The sequence below is a fragment of the Anabrus simplex genome, chromosome 2 (genome assembly GCF_040414725.1).
Source record: "Anabrus simplex isolate iqAnaSimp1 chromosome 2, ASM4041472v1, whole genome shotgun sequence".
Taxonomy (NCBI): Eukaryota; Metazoa; Arthropoda; class Insecta; order Orthoptera; family Tettigoniidae; genus Anabrus; species Anabrus simplex.
The window spans coordinates 1032301667-1032318184 of NC_090266.1; the positions used below are offsets into that span (position 1 = coordinate 1032301667).

At 42.0% G+C, this 16518-nt stretch overlaps 1 protein-coding gene across 1 annotated transcript in view; it reads right to left on the reverse strand.

Moving 5' to 3' along the window:
- LOC136863765 (ionotropic receptor 21a) overlaps positions 1-16518 on the reverse strand; it is an 89829-nt gene that overhangs the window by 48286 nt on the left and 25025 nt on the right. The window contains exons 2-3 of the mRNA XM_067140118.2: positions 12980-13128; positions 543-960 (exon numbers count right to left, since the gene is read on the reverse strand). Coding sequence (XP_066996219.2) covers positions 543-960; positions 12980-13125 — 564 coding nt within the window. The 5' untranslated portion in view covers positions 13126-13128. The remainder of the gene's footprint in view (positions 1-542; positions 961-12979; positions 13129-16518) is intronic.

Consider the following 16518-nt stretch of genomic DNA (forward strand, 5'->3'; position numbering starts at 1 on the left):
CCCGAATGTACAGCTGGAAGGATAGCCAAAGCTAGTCATTATTAAGCCGTAGTTGACTCTACTCGGCCTCACTCAGTGCTTTCTTCGGCAGACCAAAGACATGACTATCGCAAGGGGAGAGATCTTCCTGTAAGGCAAGTGATCCACAAGATCCCAGCGAAAATAGCACCGGCTGTCCATCGTTGCGTTGGCAACATATTAAAATGCGTTACCATTGAACATGACCTCTCTTAGTGACCGTTTTCCTGGTCAAGGTACCTTCTTTCAACAAGTATTGGTTCATGCCACGTCGTATTCGTTTGGTCGTAACCATTAACCACGAAAGTTACTTCAACGTTTTTTTTTTTTTTTTTACTTGGCGAACGCGTATCTCACACTGACCACGGTCTGACTATTGCTACAAACACCCAATGATTATCTAGTGCTGCCTTCTTTTGGCTGTCATGTAAGTTATCTGCAGTGTTGCCGGCTCTGTCTATGTTTCAATTGAACAACCCTGATAGACCGTTGAGACAGAAGTATTTATTTATTATAAATTTTACCTCTATTTCCAGACCACCAAATCCTATCCTTTCACTTCCTTGAAGATTAGATTTGTTTCTTGCCTTTATAGCAGATGGTATATGTTGGAATGTCACTACCTGTAGTGACTGCTTCCATAAATCAGAGATCTTTTCTCGGAATAAATCCACTCCGGAATGAAATTTGCCATTGTGCCAAACATCTAAGCGGAATGGAACAAGAATGTCCCGTATAGGTGAAGGAAATGGCACTGTACTTATTTCATACGATGAGGTTCCTTTCTGCCTTCCAAAAGTTTTAACTCCTTTGTGATAATTGTCATAACGACGTAAAAAGACAACATTAACAATCTTTTTCCACAAATAATGAAGATCTGATCGGAAGAGCCGAGCGTCGTGTAGCAACACAAACTTGGCTCGTGTATTGAGAACCCGGTGTCTGAAATAGAAATAGAACGCATTAACATTCACATGTTGAAGGAATACTATCTAAAGAACAATACAAATAATTTCCACTATTAGGAAGACTTCATCGAAGTCAAAATCAAAGTCATCTCTGTACGGGTCATGAAGGTCCTGGGAAGAGTGGAAGGTAAAGACTTCCACTGTCCGGAACCTCGGCAATAATAATAACAACAACAACAATAATAATAATAATAATAATAATAATAATAATAATAATAATAATAATAATAATAATAATAATTGTACTGGGAGGTACACCTCAACGCCGCGCATTCAAAACTAGCGCCTAAATGAACTCCTCTATTGGTAAAACAGTGAAACTGAAACTACACCAACTTGGAACTTTAATCAGAAGATGTCACCACCGAAATATTATGTAATTTTGTTATTGTGCAGTTGCCTAACCTGAGTGAATTTCTCCTTGTTTTGTTTGCCATTCATCAAGAAGTTTGGACACTTTTCCACAGATGACACTACCAAGAAACTATGATCATGCACCCTGGTGCAAAGTGCAAAAACTTATAATTTAAAGAAGTTTTGTATTTCTAGGCTTTTTAACTGATTGATGTTCATTTAATTTGGGTTGGCAATATTTCCTTTTTCTTTCCGCCAGTTATGAATCTGGCCAATGAAAAATTTCCGTGATTAATTTTCAACCTATCACAGGTTTCTTGTTCGATTCTGAGTGTTACTTTTGAATTTAACCAATAAAATTGAGAGGGTGTGGCTGGTTTTGCCTTGAATGATCTCGGACCTTCCCTGCAGCTTTTCACGTTTCTTGGCCAATTTATCGACGTCTATCTGAGTGTGTGTGTGTGTGTGTGTTAAGCAGGAGGCGGGCGGCCTCTCTCGTCGGCAGCTAGAACATCTACAAGGTAATGGCAACATAACTTTCTTCTTTCTTGCTACCTCCGCAGTTTAACCCGCGGGAAAGGTCCGACTCTTTAGTTATGTAACAAGCTTTTCTAAAATGTAACTTTCTTCCGGCTAATATAAAACCTTCATAAAATCTTTAACTGTAAATCGGGGATAGAGAGTGAATTACCCTCTCGAGCTCCCCTTCATCTTGGTTTGAGGTGACTACGTTTTATAACTGTTTTTCATTCTATAATGTGGTAAAGTAATTTCTATACGAGTCACCTGAGTAGTTTGGGAATTGCCCCCGTTTCATCGGCCTAGAGCCCTTTACGTTTTTAAGTGTTCTGTATCTTGGAGCGCAGTGTGCGCCTCCGTTCATTTTGTGTTTGGGCCAGTTACCTACCCTGTTCTGTTCTCATGAAGGACCCGTAGCTGGGTTATTAAATACCCCTGTATAAATCATTTTCAAATTGTAAGTTGTGCCTTGAGAGGCCAGGGATTGTAAGCTGATGTTGCCCTGAGTAGGCTGGGAGACCTGAGAGCCAGTTAGCACTTTTTCAAATTTTGTAATCGTAAATAGTGCCTCTAGAGAGCTAGAAATTGTATTTAGGGTGCAAGTGCTCTGTGAATTAGGGGATTTCTGCCCTTTACTAAAGTTTTTTAACTGTAAATTTGAGCTGGGAGCTCAAGAATTGTAAAGCGAGGGGCTTGAAGCCCATGATCTATTAAGACCACTTATCTTGTCTTTTCCTAGACTTGTTTTTAAGATTATCACTGCACCGTATGTTTCATTGTTATGAAAAATTGTTAAGTTTGAAGTTCTGAAAATACAACCTTCAGTCTAAGTTTTAAATTAATTTTGATATTGTAGTTAGACCCGTTCAAGCCCGCACCTTTTTTCATCACCTCTGCGTTCCACAGATACCCCGGAACAAGTGGTAGCAGAGCGTGGTTGAATGGGTCTCAATTAAGCCCTTTTGACGGCTAAACATAGAATCCGCACCAAACTCTAAGAATTCTCTCGGTGGCTGGAATTTTTTTCTAAATTTGTAAATTTTCTGTCATCATATCTGGCCCTCGTGAAGTCCTCCATCCCGGCTACTTGCGCAAGGAGGAATTGATTTATGAATTATTAAAAATTTCAATCTGGAGGCACGGTTGCGGCAGATACAACCAAATTAAAGAATCATTAGAATTACCAATTTGTATCCCAACTTTGGTGAAGAAAGAAATTGATGAGGCTCTCTCCACTATCACCGACAATAGCACTGAGCTAGTATCTGTAGTTAGTTTTTTTTAAGTGAGTGATCCATCTCCTAATCAACTTAAAAGAGTACAGGCTAGACTGTTCCATTTTTATAACAGGGTTAGGGACCTATTGTCTCTCAAACTAAAGGAAATTCATGCTAAGGAGGCTAGTAACCTTGTTGAGCACCTTTCAGAAATGTCATATAAAGTTATTCAACTGTTGAATGGGGCAGCTACTCCCAAAACCGACCAAGCCCCTGCGATAAACATTGTAAGTGAGGAGGATTCTTCCAAGGGTGTAGAAGGTAGAAAATCTGTGGCAACTCAACAAACTTCTCCCCCATTAGAAAACGAATCTGATCGTCGTACATCAATTCCACCTTTCTTTTTAAATAATGCTGTGTCTGAAGCTTCTCAACCCCCTAGGCCGTTACCTATTATGTCACCTGGATTTAGTAGTTTGCCTCATCCATTGGCTATGTTGCTTAGGGGAATTTCAAAGTTTTCTGTAAATTCTACTGACGAGGTCATTTCATTTCTAAGGTTTTTAGTTGAATTTCAAGATCACGCGCTAATGTTTTCTCTCTTTCATTCCCAAATTCTTCAAATTATTCACCCTTACTCCACAGGTGTCCTCTCGGACAAAATAGTCAAAGCAATAGCTGAACAATCTTCCACAGAAGACTTCCATGCCCATCTGTTAGCTAACTTCATTCCGGCTCGAGCCATGTCATCATTAATTCAAAAGTACTACTTCAGAATACAGCGACTGCATGAAAATCTGGCAGACTTCATCCAAGATATTAAGTTTTACACCAGGGTATTCGCTCTTCATTTCCCCGAAGATCAAATTGCGCAGACGATTATTGAAGACATTTCCCCGCCCTATAAGTCGTATCTGTGTTTCGCGTCGCGTCCTGAAACGTTTGCAGAATTATAGGCTATGGCGGTCTCAGCCGAAGGAGTTAGGTATGTCGACACCTCACGAGTCGCTAAGGAGCCCCTCCATCTTCTAATAGTTTTCGGCCTTCACATCGCCGAACTTTCACCACCCGCAAATGTTATGCTTGTGTGTCTACGGATCATCTACGGAACAAGTGCCCTGTGACAAAATCGAGTGGGACAATGAATGGAGCAGGGTCATCACAAGGATGTTTCAAGTGTGGCTTCTTTAATCACCTCGCCAAGAATTGTCCTAATGCCAATAGCACCCCCTCCTGCTCAACTTCCGGTGTAACCTCCACGAACTCTAATAATCGAAAGTGACTAGTGTCATCGGCTGAGTCGGCAAGTTCACCTTCCCAAGGCTTAGCCCCGTTAAACCCACCGAAAGCTCGGAACAGGGTAGAAGTTCTTCTAACTCCGCATTTGAATGCCCTAAAGAATGAATCAGAATTGGGGCGAAGTCCTCCGCACTCGTACCATTTCTTAAGATTGAGTTGAATAGTGAACTCGTTACCGCTCTATTAGACTCTGGGAGTGTTGTTCTGTTATTTCGGCTGAATGGTATTCCAAATCAAAGTCTGTCTGTAAGTTTCCTGATTATTGTGTGTCTTCGGTACAATGCGTTTCGGCTAATTCCTCTCCTTTAGAAATTTTAGGTTTCATCCTTGCCAAAATCCGCATTTCTAAATTAACTTGGAAAATAAAATTGTTTGTGGCCAAGCACTTGTCTTTTCCCGTAATATTGGGAACGGATTTCATGTCCTCTACAGGTCTAGTGCTCGACATTCAGAGCAAGTCGTGCACCTTCAAATTTGCTAAAAATTGTAAAATTCCTTTGCTCAAAAGTAATTTTGTATCATGTTCATCTGTTTCGCCTACCCAGGATGAAATGTTGTTAGACCTTAGACATCTACCTGAGGAGCAGGCTGAGAGTATTCGTAAATTGTGTCAGTCGTTTCCAGATGTATTTTCCGATACTCTTGGTGTTACTGACCTCATTGAATACAAGATTAAGGTTACGGATTCGATCCCAGTTAGGTTTCTACCATATAGGCTATCTCCACCTAAAATGAAGGCTCTTAAAGAGATCATCGACCAGATGTTAAAGGACGGTATTATTCGACCTTCTAAGTCGGCGTATTCATCGCCCATTTTTCTGGTGCCGAAACCCCAAGGCTGCGTCAGGACTGTGATTGACTATAGGGCGTTAAATCGGAAGGTGGTGTTACAATCTGTGCCTCTTCCCGACCTTCACTCTTGTTTTTCATGGTTTCGGAAAACTAAGTTCTTCACCATCTTAGACCTTAATCAATCGTACAACCAGATCCCTTTAGCTGAAGAATCGAAACATCCAACAGCTTTTGCCACGGATTGGAACTTGTATGAGTATAACCGCGTGCCTTTCGTGCTCCCCACGGGGGCAGCTGTGCTCACGAGACTGCTAGATATGGTCTTCTCCGACATCAAGTTTGAATACATGTATCATTATCTTGATGACGTCGTCGTATTTTCTGAGACCTTTGAAGAACACCTAGATCATCTAAAGGAAGTAATTAATCGCCTTCATAAAGCTGGGTTGATTGTCAAGTTATCCAAGGCAGCCTTTGCTAAGCCTTCCATGTCATTCCTAGGACATATTGTGTCGCCCGATGGTGTTTCTATTGATCACTCTAGAACACAGGCGGGGCCGATGACCTTCGATGTTAGGCCCCTTAAAATAACAAGCATCATCATCATCATCATCATCATCAGAACACAGGCAATCCGTGATTTCAAACCCCCTAAGGATATCAATGGTATTGCCAGGTTCATCGGCATGGTGAATTTCTTCACAAAATGTATCCCTAACTTCGCTAACAGAGCGGCGCCCTTGAACTTACTTCGTAGAAAATGCGTCAAATATGAGTGGGGGCCGTCTCAACAAGCCGCTTTTGAAGACCTGAAATTAGCTCTTTGCAACGGTCCTGTCCTTGCTATGCCTGATTTTTCGAAGAAATTCATCGTTCAAACCGACGCCTCGTCATCGGCGGTGGCTGCTGTGCTTCTTCAGGAAACTGAACTCGGAAGGCGACCCATCGCCTACGCGTCTAGGATATTATCGGCTCAAGAGGCCAAATATTCCATCCATGAACTTGAGAGTTTGGCAGTTTTATTTGCACTAGAGAAGTTCCGACTCTATCTGGAACATGTCAAGTTCGACCTGGAAACTGATAATCAAGCCTTAAGTTGGGTCTTAGCTAGGCTGCGACGTACTGGTCGTTTAGCCCGCTGGCCATCAGGATTTCTGCATTCCAGTTTGCTGTAAGACATATCAGAGGATCTGAAAATGTTGTTGCGGATGGACTAAGCCGCATGTTTTCTCGTGATGTGGAGACCACCAAACAGGATGATAGTTCTTCTCTTCCCGCGCCCATACCTTCGGGCGTTAATTCCATTCTAACTGATGCCCCCATGTTGTTTAGGGATATTGAAAAATATCAACGTGAAGATCCCGTGCCGGCCCCAATTATGGGAAACCTTTCATCCGGGGAACATGTTGTCCCTTATGTGTTGAGGAACGGGGTTTTGTGTTGCCCGTCGAGACATGACCAAAAGATGAAAGTTGTGATTCTAGCCATGCTTGTACCTATGATCTTCAAGTACTATCATGAGACCCCATTAGGGGGGCATTTAGGCATCTTCAAAACTCTAGGAAAGATCCGAGAAATGTTTGTTTGGAAAGGTATGGACGGCGAAATTCGAGAATTGGTGAAAGCTTGTAAATCTTGCTTGCTTAGTAAGCCTACCTTGTCCACTAAGCTAGGTCTATTATCTTCCCATCAACCGTCGCGCCCCATGGAACGTATCTCTATAGACTACGACGGACCCTTCACCCAATCAAAGGGAAACGCCAATAAATTCATTCTTGTGTGTGTACATGGTTTCACTAGATTTTCCTGGTTATTTCCGACTAAGCTGGCTACCGCTCAGTCCATCATTTCTTGTTTTCTATACTATATTTGCTTCTTTTGGTCCTTGTCAATATATAGTTTCTGATAATGCTAAAGTCTTTACATCCAACCTCTTCCGTAAATTCTGTTTTGATCTGTCTATATCACATGTAACTACATCGGCGTATTATCCTCAACCATCTCTGGCTGAGCGGGTCAATCGTAATCTCAGAACGGCTCTCATCGCATTTCATCATGAAGATCATTCCAGGTGGGATACGTCCCTGCATTGGTTGGCCTTTGCTTTAAACTCGGCGGTTCATGAGTCCCATAAGTGTACTCCAGTTCCTCTGATGTTTAAATTTGTTCCTAACACGCCGATCTCTAACCTTTGGTCACTTAATGAGGTATTACCAGAGACAATAGATCCCGATAATATTAGAGATCTGTGGAAGAAGGCTAAGGCCAATCTTAAAGTGTCCCATGAAAAGGTTAGGGAAAGATACGATCGTGGACGGAGGCCCACCAATTTAAAAGTCGGAGATCAAGTCATGGTTAGGAACTTTGTTCCCGCGGGCAAGCTTGCCCCAGATTTCATGGGCCGTGCATTATTTTAGATTTTTTGACACCAGTTACATTATTGGTAATCAATTCAGCCACAGAGAGGATCTTTAGAGCGCACCTCTCTCAGGTGAAACCTGTATAATAACAGTACCTTTTTGCCACTAAATTTAGCAGGAGTTTGAATGTTATATATTTTTATTATTATTCGAGGCCTTCTGCCCCGATTATGTTATTACATTTTGTATATGATCTGTATGTACGATCCTCCCCTCTGGTTTTCCTGCTGTCAGTTCCTTAGTGGCCATTACCAAGCCCCGTCTCCTGCATCTCCGCACCATTGGCACTAAAGCACCTTCCACGCCGCCCGCCCCTCTGCACCGCCAATAAAGATCGTACTCTCAAGTCTCCAACAACACTTCTCTGTCGCCTAGATCTCACTGTTTCAGTGCCCCCTCAGCCGTTCGCCGCCGTACTGCAACTGAAGTGGGGTAAGGGCCCACTCCACTCCCGTGAAGACTCCTTGTGAACGGCGCGCCGGAGTCCATCTCCCGGCAAAGGCTGAAGTGCGGTTTCCCTACCGCCAACTCATCTGGGGACTGTACATATACTTCTAATCTGCGGCGACCATCACCACGACTACCCCTCTCATAGTAACGTGAGAGATGTATCTCAGAGTACTCGGGGGGTCCGGGCGACCTCAACTGGGTATCGGCAAGCGGCGGCAGGCCTGGCCGTCATATCTATCAACATGTATTTAATTTTCTACAACAACAAGGGCACTCTAAAGCTGAAGTTAAACAACTTTCTATCGATCAACTTAAAAAAACTTAGATATTTTTTCTCTCTTCAACTGAAAATGTTCTCTCAAAATTCTTCTGTCACCCCAAGGAAGGACATTTGGTGGGGGAGGTCTGTATCGGGAGGTACACCTCAACGCCGCGCATTCAAAACTAGCGCCTTAATGAACTCCTCTATTGATTAAAACAGTGAAACTGAAACTACACCAACTTGGAACTTTAATCAGAAGATGTCACCACCGAAATATTATGTAATTTTTGTTATTGTGCAGTTGCCTAACCTGAGTGAATTTCTCCTTGTTTTGTTTGCCATTCATCAAGAGGTTTGGACACTTTTCCACAGATGACACTACCAAGAAACTATGATCATGCACCCTGGTGCAAAGTGCAAGAACTTATAATTTAAAGAATGTTTGTATTTCTAGGTTTCTTAACTGACTGATGTTCATTTATTTTTGGGTTGGCAATATTTCCTTTTTCTTCTGCCAGTTTTGAATCTGGCCAATGAAAAATTTCTGTAATTAATTTTCAACCTATCACAGGTTTCTTGTTCGATTTTGAGTGTTACTTTTGAATTTAACCAATAAAATTGAGAGGGTGTGGCTGGTTTTGTCTTGAATGATCTCGGACCTTCCCTGCAGCTTTTCACGTTTCTTGGCCAATTTATCGACGTCTATCTGAGTGTGTGTGTGTGTGTTAAGCAGGAGGCGGGCGGCCTCTCTCGTCAGCAGCTAGAACATCTACAAGGTAATGGCCACATAACTTTCTTCTTTCTTGCTACCTCCGCAGTTTAACCCGCGGGAAAGGTCCGACTCTTTAGTTATGTAACAAGCTTTTCTAAAATGTATCTTTCTTCCGGCTAATGTAAAACCTTCATAAAATCTTTAACTGTAAATAGGGGATAGAGAGTGAATTACCCTCTCGAGCTCCCCTTCATCTTGGTTTGAGATGACTACGTTTTATAACTGTTTTTCATTCTGTATTGTGATGAAGTAATTTCTATACGAGTCACCTGAGTAGTTTGGGAATTGCCCCTGTTTCATCGGCCTAGAACCCTTTACGTTTTTAAGTGTTCTGTATCTTGGAGCGCAGTGTGCGCCTCCATTCATTTTTTGTTTGGACCAGTTACCTACCCTGTTCTGTTCTCATGAAGGACCCGTAGCTGGGTTATTAAATACCCCTGTATAAATCATTTTCAAATTGTAAGTTGTGCCTTGAGAGGCCAGGGATTGTAAGCTGATGTTGCCTTGAGTAGGCTGGGAGACCTGAGAGCCTGTAAGCTCTTTTTCAAATTTTGTAATTGTAAAGAGTGCCTCTAGAGGGCTAGAAATTGTATTTAGGGAGCAAGTGCTCTGTGAATTAGGGGATTTCTGCCCTTTACTAAAGTTTTTTTTAAATTGTAAATTTGAGCTGGGAGCTCAAGAATTGTAAAGCGAGGGGCTTGAAGCCCATGATCTGTTAAGACCACTTATCTTGTCTTTTCCTAGATTGTTTTTAAGATTATCACTCTACCGGATGTTTCATTGTTATGAAAAATTGTTAAGTTTGAAGTTCTGAAAATATAACCTTCAGTGTGACTTTTAAATTAATTTTGATATTGTAGTTAGACCCATTCAAGCCGCACCTTCTTTCATCACCTCTGCGTTCCACAGATACCCCGGAACAGTAATAATTGTATGAGTAAGCAAATTGGCCGTGCGGTTAGGAGCGTGCAGCTGTGAGCTTGCATTCAGGAGACAGTGAGTTTGAACTCTTCTGTCGACAGCCCTCAAGATGGTTTTCCGTAATTTCCCATTTTCACACCAGGCAAATGCTGCGGCTGTGTCTTAATTAAGGCCACGGTCACCTCCTTCTTACTCCTTGTCCTTCCCTATTCCATCGTCGCTATAAGACCCATCTGTGCGGGTACGACGTAAAGCAAGTTGTAAGAAAAAAATAAAATCGTATGGCCTCGGCTGCCGTGTGGAGGCATTTTTATTTTCGTCATTTAGGCTGCGTGTGCGACAATTTTGACATTATGTTTTACTCTATCAGATGGCCAAAAAACGGAACTCTGTTGGGTGATTTATGGCTTAGTTACTTTTGCTGGGACCGAGCTCGATAGCTGCAGTCGCTTAAGTGCGGCCAGTATCCAGTATTCGGGAGATAGTAGGTTCGAACCCCACTGTCGGCAGCCCTGAAATGGTTTTCCGTGGTTTCCCATTTTCACACCAGGCAAATGATGGGGCTGTACCTTAATTAAGGCTACGGCCGCTTCCTTCCCACTCCTAGCCCTTCCCTGTCCCATCGTCGCCATAAGACCTATCTGTGTCGGTGCGACGTAAAGCAACTAGTAAAAAAACTTTTGCTGGGTAAACATCGAATATGTCAGCAGTGACCCCCGCACACACCGACATCGTACAAGGAGTGCCGAATGGACTTCTTTCTTCCTTCAGAAAACCGACTACTTTTGCTGGGTTTGAAACCATAATCTTGGGATCCACAGGTCGACACTCTTGCACTGGCCCACTAAGTGGGAAAGAGTGATTAGCTCCATGCCCGGCCAACTTTGCCCCCACAAATTAAATTGGTACATCTGAGTGTACCTCAGACTGATGTGCATCTCCAAAAGTAGAAATATTGTTTCTGTTTCTTTTAACTTCCCAATTGGGGCATCGAACCTACCTTTTAAGCGCGTCTTTACCGCCTCGACTGGGCAATCACTCGATCGAACTGAACCTGACGAAATTTTATTTATTTATTTATTTATTTATTTATTTATTTATTTATTTATTTATTTATTTATTTATTTATTTATTTATTTATTTATGATAGGCTTCTATCGTGAAGTGAAATTAAGACTCCTGGCCATGTCTGACACTTAATCACGTACATAATCCCTTTCTTTATGTTCGATTCCTTAGCTGAATGGACGGCGTAGCGGCCCTAAGAGCCCTAGGTTTGATTACCGGCCGGAATGGGGATTTTACCCACGTGGAAGCAAACACACATAGCTGTATAGATATTTACTTGAATATGTGAACAAAATATTGAAGAAATTATTACTATGGTACACAGTAATTAGTCTAGCCAACTCATTATCCGACACTTGAAATTTTGTATGGACAAATGATGCGTGCACAAATTAAGTGGCAATCAAATTCTTAAATCGCATTTTTGAACCGCGTAATGAATTATAGTTATTGTTAATATAGCCCAAAGTTCACCTGGAAGATTACTTCAATGATTTCTCATCGTTTATAAAGTTGACGTATTTAACAGATACTTCAGGGTGTAAAATGAACTGAATTTTAGCTTACAGGGAGAAAAGGTGCCATCTTTTCAAGTGTTAATAGAAATAAAAACGCTAGTAAGATAAGTGATATGAATAATGCCTTTGGATGTACCCTAATGACCAGCTCCTTGGCTGAATGATCAGCGTTCTATCCTTCGGCTTAGGTGGCCCAGGGTTCGATTCCTGTCCCGGCCGGAGATTTCAACTGAGTGTGGTTAACTCCTTCGACTCGGTGACTGGGTATTTGTGTTCGTCTTAACACAAATAGTACATGTATCTTCATCTTCACAACAACAAATCACACTACCAACCACCACAAAAACACGCAGTAATATTCCTCCACACAGAGTTTGTACGAGGAAGGGCATTCAGGTATAAAATTAATCTATTTCTCCATCACGAATCGACCATAATAAATTGGAAAAAAGAAATGGAAAGAGACTGAATTTACTTTGAAGTAACTACTTTTATACGGTTTTTTGAGACATCGATGTGTCGAAATTTCAGTCGCAGGAATTATTTTACGTGAAGGTATCTAACGACCCTAGACTGGCATGTTTGAGTACTTTGAAATACCACCAGACTGAGCCGGGATCGAACCTGCCAAGTAAAAAAATATTTGTATGTAATCTCTTACCTTCTCTCCACTTCATTTTCCTTTCCTTTTCCTTTCCTTTCCCTTTCCTTTCCTTCATTCTTTCCTCCCTCCGAACTTCTATTTCTGCAGATTAGTCTTGAACCGTGATACTTCCACCCTCATACTGGTCAGTGTTCTGCACATTGTGTAGGAGCCAGATCTCCCTTTTTTTTTGCCTTTTTTAAAAGTGTTTATGATTTATTTCCGACACTATACGCATTCTAAGCAAACTCTCAGAGTACAGTATGTCCATGTATTATGAATAATTATGTTGCGTACTCAGAAATCGAAAATAAACGTTTAGACTTTATTTTCTTACTCTTAAGTCAGAAAATTTATTGTTAAAAGATTCACTTTATTACCAAGAAATTCATGAATTCCAAACTTTGACTTCCTCTAAACAGGATTCGGATTTAGCATGTGATGGTCCTATAAAATTTGTTTTCAAGTGATGTAATCTGCCTGACATTTAGTGGTCCGTAAACAGTATACACACAAAACTGGCAGAAAGAAACATTTCCCATTTTTAAACGACAATTAATTTGTAAAAGTAACATTTTTAGCAGTTGCATCATGTTTTAACACTGAAATATATTTCCAGCTAAGATTGTAGTAAGGGAATACTGTCGGGATATCCTTGAATCGGAAATAGTCTATTCTATTATACAGTATTCAACCGTAATGGAAGAATAGAGCTAAAATATTATGTATATATTTTAAAAAGGTGTAATTTTTCTTACCTGTCTCCGTATCTCAGAAGCCGAGACAGCTGCCACCCGTTCGATATCAGAATAATGTAAATTTGGCAACCACAGTGCCTGACTTTTTCAACGACACTTAAAGTTTTATAGTTTGGCTCTAGAAGATCTTCATTTTCCGACACCATTAACTATGAAGGAAAGAGTAAATAGTCAGTTAATCTTTCCGGTCATTATTATACATAAAACTACAGTTAATCTTCAGCAAATAAGTAAGAAGGGATCTTCTTTTCTTAATAACAAAATGCTTCTTAGCTCCATTAGGATTCAAGGGGGAAAAAGTACACACATTGCCTGAGCAGAAGTGTTCCAGACACCCCTTCGTACACGTAAACTATAGGTGATTCCATGCTAAGAAAACAGTATCGCTTTATGACAACAGGATTGCCATTTCGAACGGCTCTGCTCAACAGCATCACGGAAAGACAGCGGCACGTAAATTTGTGAAACTCAGTACTTAAGTTCAAGATAAACTGAGGAAGAAACTATGCTGAAAATTATTTTTTTGAACTCAAGAGGAGTTGCCAATGTCGACTGTAATTGTACGCGATTGTGAAGACACAATCACAAGAAATCCTTGGCCGGGTAGGCCACGTGTGTTCACCGACAAGGAAGATCGACCGTTGAAGAAGGTGGTACGGGAAAGTCGCATGACATCATGTGACACAATCGCCCGACAGATCCGCGTTGCCACTAATTGTGCAGTCAGCCCCTTGACTGTGCGCCAGGAGATAAGAAGACTGGGGTTCGAGGCTCAATCACCTTCCCAAAGACTGCCGGTGAACGCTGGTGGTGTCAAGACCGCTGCCATTGGTCCGTGGATGACTGGAGACGAGTAATTTGGAGAAATGAATGGTGCTACACCATGCGGCAGTCAGATGGAAAGGTTTGGGTTTGGCGAATGCCTGGCGAACGATACATGCCAGCCTCCATAGCACCCACTGTGCAGGGGCATAACGAATGTGACAGGGCCCCGCTTGTCAAAATAAAAATAAAAATTCCGGCCCCCTCAAATGCAATGTAAAACCTATCAAAAACCAATATAAATGTAATTACAGAAAGTAGAACTAATACAATATATTGTCAAATTATATGAACAAAGGGATTGTTCACTATTGGAAGATTATTAAAAAATAATGTTTTAATAAGTTTTTATTTAACTGCCCCGTGGTTTAACGGCTAAGCAGCTGAACTGCCAATGCAACCGTACACCAGGTAGATAATATTCGTACTTAAATTGGTTTTATTTTTCAGTAACTACAGAACTATACTCTGTAACCGATACTGAAGTCACAATTATAATAATTTATTCGATTGTAACCCAGAAAAATATGCTAACAAAATTCAATGAAAAAATGTTCAGATAAAGTTTGAAAAATATCTAACCGCACAACTGATAAGCTTATTGATGGTATAAGTACACCAAAGAGAGCTCGCTCGAAACTGAGTTGACTAATTGTTACTACACCAAGTTACTGTTGGAATTATATATTGTTGTCGAATAAATATGTGAAAAAGTTAAGTGATAAAACAAAATTTGTGCATAATACGATCTCACGCACACTACAATCAAGAAAGTATAATTTTCTAACTAAAATATAATATTTTGGTATCAATTTTCACTGCTGTAATTATTTTTTAATAATTTGGTGCAGGCCTTTTGCGAAGAGCATGTCGCGATGTTCCGAGAGATGGCAAGGGCAAGCATTGACTACAACTGTGCCGTGTTACACTCAACACAAATCCGATAACTGCTGATACATGCAGCCAAATGCCAATTCCTCTACGAACAAAGTGTAAAAAATAAAATTAAAAAAACTATTTCCTTGTGATATGATCTTCTGACCATTTCCATGCAGAGTGCTATTAGGATATTATATACACTGACTGACAGAGCAAATGCAACACCAAGAAGGAGTGGTCAGAACTTTATGCCAATTGCAGGGTAGACTGACGTAACTGAGGTATGCTCATGATGTGAAATGCGCCGCTGTGCTGCGCACGTAGCGAACGATAAATGGGACACGGCGTTGGCGAATGGCCCACTTCGTACCGTGATTTCTCAGCCGACAGTCATTGTAGAACGTGTTGTCGTGTGCCCCAGGACACGTGTATAGCTAAGAATGCCAGGCCGCCGTCAACGGAGGCATTTCCAGCAGACAGACGACTTTACGAGGGGTATGGTGATCGGGTTGAGAAGGGCAGGTTGGTCGCTTCGTCAAATCGCCTGTGGCGAAGATGGTTGGCGCAGGGACATGTGGCACGTGCGAGGGGTCCAGGTGCAGCCCGAGTGACGTCAGCACGCGAGGATCGGCGCATCCGCCGCCAAGCGGTGGCAGCCCCGCACGCCACGTCAACCGCCATTCTTCAGCATGTGCAAGACACCCTGGCTGTTCCAATATCGACCAGAACAATTTCCCGTCGATTGGTTGAAGGAGGCCTGCACTCCCGGTGTCCGCTCAGAAGACTACCATTGACTCCACAGCATAGACGTGCACGCCTGGCATGGTGCCGGGCTAGAGCGACTTGGATGAGGGAATGGCGGAACGTCGTGTTCTCCGATGAGTCACGCTTCTGTTCTGTCAGTTATAGTCACCGCAGACCAGTGTGGCGTCGGCGTGGAGACCACACGACCCCTCGTAATCTGCAGGCCTTTGGACTGAGCAGCGGTCGCTGGGCAGGCCAAGGCCCTTTCAAGGTCGTTAAGTGCCGTGGGGTTTGGTTTGATCTAGTCCATAGTGATAGATTACTCGAATCCCTGTCCGGCTCCATGGCTAAATGGTTAGCGTGCTGGCCTTTGGTCACAGGGATCCCGGATTCGATTTCCGGGAATTTTAACCTAATTGGTTAATTCCTCTGCCACAGGGACTGGGTGTATGTGTCATCTTCATCATCGGGTTCGATTCCCGGGAATTTTAACCTAATTGGTTAATTCCTCTCGCACGGGGACTGGGTGTATGTGTCGTCTTCATCTTCGGGTTCGATTCCCGGGAATTTTAACCTAATTGGTTAATTCCTCTGGCACGTGGGCTGAGTGTACTCTACGTGTCCTCATCACGACGCGCAGGTCGCCTACGGCGTTAAGTCAAAGGGCCTGCGTCTGGCGAGCCGAACTTGTCCTCGGATACTCCCGGCACTAAAAGCCATACGCCATTTCATTTCACTCGAATCCATAAGAGGAAGCCACTATGTGCTGTACCCAATGAAACTAACCTATCTTGGTGTGTGAATTACTTTGTCCTCGCTATCAAAGGATTAAAACGATAAAATCGCCAAGGAACCTTTCTACTACAACAGCAATCGGTTCATATTGGGATGAAAGAACAATTTGCAAATAAATATTCAGTTAAACATTAGCGTTAGATTCCATTAAGTCAGAAGTAATAACTGAGTTGTCAATATGCAAAGAGCATTAGGTCCACAAAAATTGAACATTGAGATAAGACCACCATTTCCTCCTTCACATCATTTAGAGCTTAAAAATGCCTTCTACGTTGCGTATTTCATAGGTTAAAAATCAT